Here is a 10,782-nt window from a genome sequence, read left to right as displayed (position 1 = left end):
AATGCATCCCAGATTTGTCGGATACTTGAACAAATTTGTCATCTACACATGGTTAAACACAATTGTTACCAATGATGACTTTATTAGTGATTATTCTATAAATTTTTTGCTGCACAACTGAAAAAATGATATAGTATAGGAGGAAATTTGTTTGTTTTTTCTTGCTGTTTAAGTTAGCCATCATCTGGCAATGGCAATTTATGCAACTTTTTAGGAAACACCATCCAAAATGGGAAATCCAGCTAAGAACAAATAGCAAACTCTATTCCCCTTTTTACAGCTTGTAGTTTAGATATAGATAAAATCAAATTTATGTTTTGGGCATTATTAATGTGACAATGTGTATTTCTACTTGAATACCTACCAAAATTGTCAACTAAAAACATTTTTTATCTGGCAAGCTTTTGAGTTTCCAATTGTATACGATAGTTGCACTCAGTTCTCAGTTTGCTAGTCATTTGTATTTTAGTATATATTTTTTAAATGTACTATTTGTTAGTATGATGCTGTACATTGTTGGTAGCTGATTTGGGCAGCACTCCTCTGCAAAGAAATATAACATGATTGAGAAAAATATATGCAGTTGCTAAGAATTGACACTAACTTGATGACAAATAATTAAATTGTTCAAGTAAGAAAACAACTTTCTAATGAATAAACAATTACATGTAATTTAATATTAAAGAAGATCCTGGTGGAAGAGTATAATTCTTAATTTTTCAATCTGAAAATTTTACACTCTTTTTATAGATTATGGAAAACCAATCTGATACCACAGCTGAAGAAAGAAAACTGCCAGAAGAAAGAAGTAAAAAGAAAGAAAAAAGGAAGAATAAGGCGATCTTCCAAGGAGAAAATCCCCAGAGCTCAAAACCTGGCTTTACCCGGTTAATAGATAAGCTGGAAGAAGAATCCATAGACCATCCAGCTCTGTCAAGGTGCTTTGTGGTCCCACCTACAGAACTTGTCTTGCCATTTTCCTTGCCCAGTTTCTAGATAAAGCACAGTTATAACCTACATCGCACATTTTACTGGTCTTCTTGGCTACAATCCTAAAAGCTATAGCATGGGAAATGAGTAGAAAAGAGGAAACATTTATACATGCAGATGGATTTTGGAAGGACATGATTTGGCCAACATTTAAGCATATCAAGGGTGATACCATTGAGTGGATGGCTTTCCAGGAAAATTAATTTAATAATAATAATAATAATAATAATAATAATAATAATAATAATAATAATAATAATAATAATTAATAATATAAACTATAACTTTCATTAAAATTGAAAACTGAATTTGATATTGTAGTTTTAAACTTTTGTTTAATTATTGCATAATAAAGCAAAGAGAACCAGTTTGGTGTAGTGGTTAAAGTATCGGCTAGAAACCCAGGGACTGTTAAGTTCTATTTCTGCCTTAAGCAAAAAGCCAGTTGGGTGACTTTAGGCTAGCCAGTTTATCTCAGCCCTAGAAAGGAGGCAATGGCAAATCACTTCTGAAAAAGCCAAAAAAACCTGCAGGACTATCCAGGTAGTCTCTGAGAATCAGACACAATTTAACAGAAGAAAAAAAGAAAGAAAGAAAGCAGAATACTTTTTCTCCATCAACATCTGAGTATTACTTTCTCCTCCTCTTTTCACTATACCTTGGGAAGATACTTTTTTTGACCGTCCATTGCATCTGTTTTTCACTGAATCATTTAGTTGTGCTTTTGTTGTTATTGTAGAACTTAATATTTTTAATTGCTTATGTTTTATGGCAGCTGGTCACCTAGAAGAATAGGTAGGTCACTTTCGTTTAAAAATGGATTCATTCATCCATAGAATCAGCTCTACTCAAAACAATGCCTGCTGGATGTATTTTCACTGCTGCTTCATTATAGCTGCCTGGGATTGTTCTCTAACTAGAAGATCAATAATGCAACATATGCAGCAGACCAGGAATCCCTTGTAATCTGCTAAGTTAAATGCAGGATTTTGTTATGAGAACTACTCATTTATCAGGGTTTTCTCCAAGTTCTGTTGGAATACCATCCATGACCAAGAGGCAGAGCAGGCTAGATCTTTAAATGAATTCGTCTCAGTTTACAGTTTGGGAAATCAATTTCAATAGCCTTTAGAGATACATCTTTTTTTTTAATGCTGTGAAGATGAGCTGAGGAAATAAAACAGGAAGGAAGCTGCTTCCTTCCCAAGCCACTTGGTGAACTCATATGTGTTTTGATACTGTTCTCCTTAGCCCATCATTCAGTACACTGAATTAAACTGGCTAAATTTAATATTCTGCCTAATCCCTTATCATGGATTAACCCTTCTTCCAATTGCATTCTCACTCAGCAGTGTCCGTGGCTTTCAGTAGTTCATCTTCATCTCTATTTCCTATTTTGTTGTGCAAATCAGTGGGGTTATTTAACCATACCTCAGGTGACGGCTTTCCTTATGAATACGTTTCTGCTTAAGAACTACTTATGCTACCATGTTCAGATAAATAGCAGAATACAGTGGAAAGTATCTACTGCACTTTTGATGTATACGCAAATTTGGGAGTTGGCTTACTTTCTTGCCAAGAGCAGTAAGAATGTTCTAGAGCATGCTTTATTCAGGTAAACTGAAACTATTAATAAATTGTAGCTAAATGCAAATGTTGCAGTGGAAATGTTGAAGTGTGACAACATGGATTGCCCCTGACATACATTTATCTGGATAATTTCAGGATCTGAATAGCTGAAATGTGAGAAATGTGCTGGAGATATTTTTCTTGTAGACCAGCTTTCTCCAGCATGCCTTCTATATGAGTTAGATTATAACTCACTCAGCAACGTTTTGGTCATTGTATTTTATCTGAATGGGGATAAAATTAATTAAATTTATGCGCCACTCATATAAATTGTCAAGTGACAATATCATACAAGCAAAACATTAAAAAAATTAAAATATTAAACATTAAAGATTGACAATGGAAGTCTTATTTATATTACTAAATCTTTTCAGGCTTGGGAAGGCTGAAACAATATTGGGGTGTTTTTTCAAATCACGGTTGACTTATATGTGGATTCAATTATGCATTTCAGGATCAGCCACAGTGATCCCAATATTGTCTACCAAATAAATACTACTGATTCAACGATTAAGGTAAGCAAGTGAACTTTTACTTCTGTAACTAGCCTGTAGTACTCCTAATATTTATCTAAATGAAATTGAAATAGCATAGTTTTAAATACCTCCACTGGAGCAATCAGTCCTGTCTGTTAACATCCTCCAAACTTATTTGAAATCCCTGGCTTATTCCAACCACACAATTAGATAATGTGAATATTATCTGTATTTAATTAATCAAATCTCATGTTTAGCATTCATATTGTCCAAATATCATTTTAAATGAGGCTATTGTATCCTGTAGCTATGGTATACTTCTTCAATAAGATATCCTTCAAAGAGTTGAACTACAATTTCCATCATATCTACTCACAATATCAACAGCCTGTGGTCTGAAGATAAATGGGAGTTTCCATTCAACAAATCTGAAGCACAGTATGTTCAGAAAAACCAATTCAATAGATATCAAGAAAAATTAAAACATTTCCAACACTATCGATATATAAATTTCACTGTTATAAAAAAAACTATTGTACGGGGAGTGCTTGTTTAGCAACTGCCTTGTTTAATGACCTACAGCAGTGATGAAAAAAGTAACGCTGTGACCAAATCTCACATTTACAATATTTGCAGGTAAGATGAAGCAAGATTATAAGCACAGTTGTGGTTTCAGTTAGTGGTCATTTCACTTAACAATCAAGTTGCCAAATCCCAATTGGGATTACTAAACAAAGGCTACCTGTATTAAGAGTTGATTTCCAAGACAGTTGGCTTCTTAAGGCCCAGTCTGAAGTGGTATAAACAGACTGATATTAAAGTTATAAATGTACTTGTATTAGCAAATACCCATGCCATTCTCAGATTCATCTAGAAAGGATAAATGATATAATTTGATGCACAAAAATTTTAGTTGCTATTATCACCTATTTTAAAGTTTAGCCTATATAGTTATAATATGGCTACATTTCTGGATTATATATTTTTAGGAAAATGGCAGGCCTGGTGTACAAAAGAGCACAACCAAAAGTGAATATGAAAGTCCTGTTATCAGGTAGGCATATTCTTTCATTTTTGTACATTGAGCCTTCAGATAAGAACAAAGATAACATTTGATTGCCTGAAAAGTACCTTTAATCATATTGGTGTTCCTCTCTAAGATAAACCTCCTTACCAAAATTATAATTGTAGGTAGTCCTTGACTTATGACTGTTCACTTAACAATGGTTAAACGGATGATGGCCTAGGAAAAAGTGACTTATGATGTGTTCTGAAAGTTTTGACCACACAATTTCACACCACCCCATAGTCATGGGGTCACAATTTGGGCATTTGGCAACTGACTTGCATATACAACAGTTGCAACAACTTGCAGCACATGATCACAATTTGCAATCTTTCCAGCTGGTTTCTAACAAGCAAAGTCAACAGAGGAAGCTATATTTGCTTAACAACCACATGATTCATTTAACAACCATGTGATTCGCTTAACTATTGTGATTCACTTGAAGCCTGAGATAAAAATGATCATAAAATCGGATCTGGTCATGTGATGGCTTACTTAATAACCACATCACATAGCAGCCAAAATTCCAGTTCCAATTATGGCCATTAGTCAAAGACTGCCTGTATGGTATATCATATAAAATATAATAAAACTGGGTACAGCAATCATAACATTGAAAACATATCCTTGTTTTTTGTTAAATATGAGCTTACCCATAGAAAAACATAATAATAAAGCTGAAAGTCAGATTTGAAGGATGAGGTGAGGTGAGCCTGATGGATGGCAGGACCAGATTTTTAACACTTTATAAGGTATGTCAGCTGGGCTGAAATCAGATTCGCATTGTGAATGAAGAATCTACTGCAATGTTGGTTAAATTACTAATCTTTCCCATTTTGGCACACTGAGAAACTTAGTACTGAGGGAAATACAGTTAAATGATGCAGCAAAATGTAACCTTGTGATTATTTTTGTTTTTCCTGGTTTGTTACTGCTGGCTCAGAGTAGGCTCAGCAGGACTTTCGATTTTTCCACTCTATTGGCAGTTGGTTTTAAAAATGTGTGGCAGCATCTTTTCCCAGACTTGGCACCCCCAAATGTACGGACTTCAGCTTCCTGAATTTACAAAACAGCCATGCTGACAGCAGAATTCCTGGAGCTGAAAGTACATTTCTGAAGGGCATCCAGGATTGTAAGGATGTTCTCTGTTTCTGCACGTGTTCAAAAGTTATGCTTAACTGTAGTTTCTGGAATAAACTATAAGTTTTTTAAAAAAATAATCTAGCTATGTTTGCCTCCATAATCTGAACATTGGGTATAGATTTTAAAATATAAAAGTAATTGTGTCAAAGTGATATTTACTATTTCAGACATAATGCAGTTACAGTCTCTAAGGAGTCATTATCTACAGCTGTTTATGAAGCCTGCAGCCCCTCTCTGGTTATTCAGTGATGTGTAGAATACTCATCATTGATGAAGAGAGGATTTCTTCAGATCCTTTACAAGCTATAGCAATATTTACCATTTTCCCTCTCTCTCTGTCGTTTCTGTAAGTTTCAGTCTAAACTCATCCGAGTGAAAGGGTGGTTTGTGGTCTTTCTTTCCTTTCCTCTTTCGCCTGTCCCCTCATCAGCCTGTTCATTAACGCCATACTCTATCCAGAAAGCACAACTGTATTAGTCCACACTGAAGATGTCTATTACAGAGCATCCTCAAAGGTCTTGTTTTAACAATTTAAAGTGCAACAGAACAGAGGGTGCATAGGTAAAGAGAGGATGAAATAGGGTGTAGAAATAAGTGGTTGCCTTGGATTTTATATAATTATTCTTGCCTTAACTATTTTATAGTGTATTTGCACACAGTACTACAGTGGTTCTCAGCCTGTGATCCCTGGATCCCTGGGGCCCCCTGTAACGTCATCACAGGGGGGCCATGGAGGCTTGAAGAAATGTTATGATTTAAATCTTGAATTATTTTTGGGGGATCCATGGCCATGGTCTGTGGCCACAAAAGGTATTTAAAAGGGGTCCGTGGTGAAGAAAAGGTTGGGAACCACTGTAATATTACAAAAGCAAATAAAATGGCGTACAGGAATAAATTAAATTGGACCACCAGAATTAACAAATCAAAAAACCAAATTTGGAGTACAAAGTTCTTTGATTAGAATTTAATGGATAATAGTTGAAGTGCCTGGCAGATTCTTGGCTGCAAAGATGGGGATTCAAAGGCCTTATCTTTAATAGTCATCCTTCTAGTGTCTGTTAGACAAGGCCATTTGGAAAAGGGCCATCACTGATCATGTAGCTCATGGGCATTTGTAATTTAACTTTCTCTACTCTTTCCAGGAGGAGAAAAGACCTTGAAGAGGAAAACATTCTCGAGAGGGAACTGTTATGTAGGAGCTCTTCACAGACAGACCAGCCTGAGCTGTTTTACTTCATTATTTTCCTCTGGGCAGTAGTTTATTGCTTATTACTCCTTCCACAGCTTGTCAGCAGCCCACTTTGATCTCTGTGAATGCATCAGAGTAATAAAAGATAGCCGCTTGAGGTTTATGTTTAGGTGCCCATAATCCTTTCTTCAGGATGTAGTAATGCCTGCCAAAATAAACAGGTCAGGATTAGGAAGGAAGAGATTAAAGCCTATTCGGGCTGGTTTTGTTCCTGTAAAGACCAACCAGAAGCCCATTAACAAAATAATAAGGCAAAAGCATCTCCTTCCTCATAATATCTTAGCAATGGATACTCACATGCATATTCCCTGTGATAATTGGTAGCCATTTTGATTAGTAGTTACTGGTAACTTTACTCCTTGTGAATTCATCTAATCCTATTTTAAAACTGTCCAAATTGAGGCATTACTACATACTGTGGCAGCAAATTTTATAGACCTCTTGAAGGAAATATTTTTGTTTATTCTGTCCTGATCATCTATCATTCAACAGCATTGAAAACCAGAGTTTTAGTATGTGAGAAAAGATATTCTGTCTGCTTTTTCATGTTGCATAACTTTAACATTGACATCTCCTTTCTCATCTTTTTCTAATTCAATAAGCTCAGATCTTGTAATCTTTTCTTATTGGGCTCAGAGCTGGTTCCATGGGTATTCTTATTTTACTGTTGCATTATAAGACTTTTGTGTACATAATATATATTTGTAAAGAGAGATCTACACAGAGTGAAGACATTTGGTTAATGAATTCAGGATTTTTGTACATTTATGCCTTGCTTTATAGGATGCAAAATAAAATGAACAATCTTGTAGGGAAATCTATACTGAGAGTGTTTTGATTTTCAACACTTGTTCCTTTATTTCTAGCTTATTTGCACAGCCTTGAAATCTGATACATACAGATAGAACCAGTGTAGGATAGTGCCTGAGATAATGGACTAGGATTGGAGGGACCCAGATTTTAATCCTCCCTCAAGCACAGAAATAACTGGGTAACTTTTATCCAGTCATTCTCTCTCAGTCCTAGATTGAGAACTTGAAAAACAATTACCTACCAAAGCACAGTGGACAAATGTGATAGATTATACTCCATAACCTTCAGTTCCAAGGCCTTGGGCTAATATTCATACACACATACCCAAGCATTTTGAATTGGCTCCAAAATTTGTTTAAAAATGATATATTGTTTAGGATTAGCCTATCTGTATATTTATATATTAATATATATATTTATTCAATGAAGTTGGGGATACACAAATTCCAGCAATTTTAGATATTAGAATAAAACGTTTAATTGCTCTTGAGTACCGTATTTCACTAATATTGGAGCAAAGGAACTTGCTGATGGTTGTTGACATAACAATCTTCTAATCTTGAGACTACATCCAATAAGAACAATGTCATTTACCAGCTCCTTTATTTGGCAGAATATGGATGGGGATGCCAGCATACTTGTTGCCACTTCAAGGAGGCGATAGCACTTTCCCCCAGCCAGTCTGTGACTCTCATATTAGAAAAAGTTGGGAAGCAGTTGTGCTATTTTTAAAATAATTTATACATTACCATTGCTGAAGCTGGCTGGGGAATTTTGAAAGTTGAAGTCCACATATTAAAGTTGCCAAGATTGAAAAACACTGGACTGGATGCTGGATTATAGATTGTTTATCATATATGCCACTTAGACTTATTATATAAGTTACATTACATTACACAAGTGTGTTTCCTGCAGTGTAATTTGAGAAACCACTGAAAATCACATTTATATAATAGAAAAAAATGTGTGGACAGAGTTCACTTAGTATAACTTTTATATCCTGTCAGTATTCTTCATGCTGGTGCTTGCATGAAAGAAAATAAAGGTAAGCTTAATTCAGGAAACAACATAGAGGTAATCCTTGTTTACTGACCACTTTGTTGTGATTCAGGGTCAGCCTGTGGGTTCGGCAGTTGGGTCGGACGATTCAGAGGAGGAGGAGGGGGGTGTTGGAGAGGTTGCTGAGGGTGTTGGAGAGCTTGCTGATGAGAGCCCTCAGCCAGGCCCCTCCCACCTGGTTACGACGCAGACCCAGCTGTGTGAGCCTGACAGCGTGGATGAAGATGACCCACGGCTGGCCCTGTTCAAGGACGCCCGACGCAGGAGGCAGTCAATCAGGAGTAAACAGAGGAAGGCAATGGGGCACCTCGGAAGGAGGCAGAGAGAAGCCATGCCCTGAACTGTTTAAAAGGGGAATGTGTGGGAGGGCTGGTTTGCTGAAGGCAACCGTTTGAATAGCTCCTGTTTCATGGTTCGTGTTTGCTGTTTTATGTTAATAAATTTGGCAGGCTTAGTTCCAGCCTCTTGCCTTCTTGTAAAAGGGGTTGTCCCTGCCTTTTCTGCAGGGCCGGTAGCAGGCTGGTACAGAACACACTTGTTCACTGACCATTTGAAATTACAACAGTGCTCAAAAAGACGACTTATGAATGGTCCTCAAAGTTGCTGTCTTGCAGCATCCCTGCAATCATGGGATCACAATTCAGGCACTTGGCAAATGGCGCAGTTCAAAGTCAGAAGAGAAAAAGAATAGTTGAGGGAGGGAGAAAGGAGGAGTCCTGAGAATATCAGACTAATATTTAGGAGGCATGTTCCAAACAGAGTGTAGAGGCTCATGCTCCATTAATTCTCCTAAAATTCTCTTAAAATTTTTTATAATGAAACAAGAATTTATCCATAATGAAACAAGGTCAGTACACATTGTTATTCACTTGTTTGTACAATGAATTCATTGGTTGATTTAAAAAAATTCTTAAGATATCATACTGAGTTAATAGTTGCCATGTTATTCAAGGGTATTATCCATACTCCAATAAAAATTGTCCAAGAGTGGTATCTTAGCAAGAGCTACTCTCTTCCATCACATTCTTGCCAATTGCCTGGTCGTCGTGGTTAAATACACTCATTGGACTGAGGCCTGTGCTTCCAAATCTCAATTATATTTCCTGATTTTCAATTATATTTCCTGATTTTCTAATTCCAGTGTTTCTGGAAACTTCCATCAATATCGCTCAAATATTGAAGGCATGATCTGTGGATCTTTAATTTCATGTGAAGAGTTATCACCTGTGGACTCACTGTTGCTATGCTCTCTGATTTCTTAAGATTCCTACTATGGTCATTGACCTTGGGAGTGGAATCTGAAACTGAGTTGCACAATAGGCACAATAAGCACAGATAATATTGGTGGGGCTGACAGCTTTATCGATGGAGAAACACTTCAGATGTAAAAAAAAAAGCATTTATACAAAGCTTTTAAAATTTGCTCTTCATCCCCCCCAAAAGCGTACAGACCAATTTTAAAAATATGAAATGAAATAATAATTGAGATTATATTTTTACATAAAAGTTGCGTGGATATCCATTTTGTTGTGGCAATGTTTGGGCTTGTCTGAATAAGAGAAGCTGCCTAAGGACTTTATTCAAGCCCAAATGCACTGCAGCAACCCAGAACAGCAGAAAAAGGAAATAATAGAGCATCTATACAACATATTCCAAAAAAATGGATATCCATGCAACTTTATCAACCCAATACAGCACAACCAATACAAATCCTAAAGAGAGTTACACTACCACACATCAAGAATATCTCAGAAACTACCACCAGACTACAACAACCACATGGAATCAGTATAGCACACAAACCAACTAAAGCCCTTCAAAATATCCGCAAACCAAAAGACCCAGGAACCCCACAAGAAAAATATAGAAGTCATCTACAACATACAATGTAATGATTATTTGTTGGCTTCATAACAAAAACAAAACACATCCATGAAGACCAACTAGGAGTTAGAAGACATGATGAAAAATCTTTAATTTCACAACATACAGGCAGATTTAACCATAGTTTCAGTTGGGAAAATGTGACCATCCTGGACCAAGACAAGTCCAAAAATGCCAGGAAATTTCTAGCACAGCACTGACAAATTAGCCATCAATAGACACATGGATATTAACATCTATAGATTATGCAAAACAAACAATCCACCAGCCAGCCCAAAAGACTGAAGCACTTCTCCACCAGCAGTCAGCACCCAGATCAGCATAGATTGACTCCAGGATTAACATCAGACCAATAATCAAGTAAACAATACCCCAGTTAAGAAACTGCCAAAGAAGCCAACAGTAAACAGCCCAACCAAAGAATCTCTAAGCCATCCCCACCAACAGTGACAGGGCAAAGCACCAGAAATATA

At 36.4% G+C, this 10,782-nt stretch overlaps 1 protein-coding gene across 2 annotated transcripts in view; it reads left to right on the top strand.

Annotated features, from left to right (window-relative positions):
* Positions 1-7,497, top strand: part of LOC308679323 (uncharacterized protein) — a 39,718-nt gene extending 32,221 nt beyond the window's left edge. Inside the window, exons 9-12 of one of the 2 annotated variants that reach the window (XM_081346931.1) lie at positions 751-938; positions 3,074-3,134; positions 4,085-4,149; positions 6,447-7,497. In XM_081346931.1, coding sequence (XP_081203057.1) covers positions 751-938; positions 3,074-3,134; positions 4,085-4,149; positions 6,447-6,609 — 477 coding nt within the window. In that variant the 3' untranslated portion in view covers positions 6,610-7,497. The remainder of the gene's footprint in view (positions 1-750; positions 939-3,073; positions 3,135-4,084; positions 4,150-6,446) is intronic. The other variant, XM_081346930.1, reaches the window with a different exon arrangement.
* Positions 7,498-10,782: the final 3,285 nt, after the last annotated feature.

This window comes from Vipera berus (assembly GCF_964194415.1).
Source record: "Vipera berus genome assembly, contig: HAP1_SCAFFOLD_175, whole genome shotgun sequence".
NCBI classification, from domain to species: Eukaryota; Metazoa; Chordata; class Lepidosauria; order Squamata; family Viperidae; genus Vipera; species Vipera berus.
The sequence above is the reverse complement of the archived record's forward strand: the minus strand, read 5'-3'. Positions and strand labels throughout refer to the sequence as shown.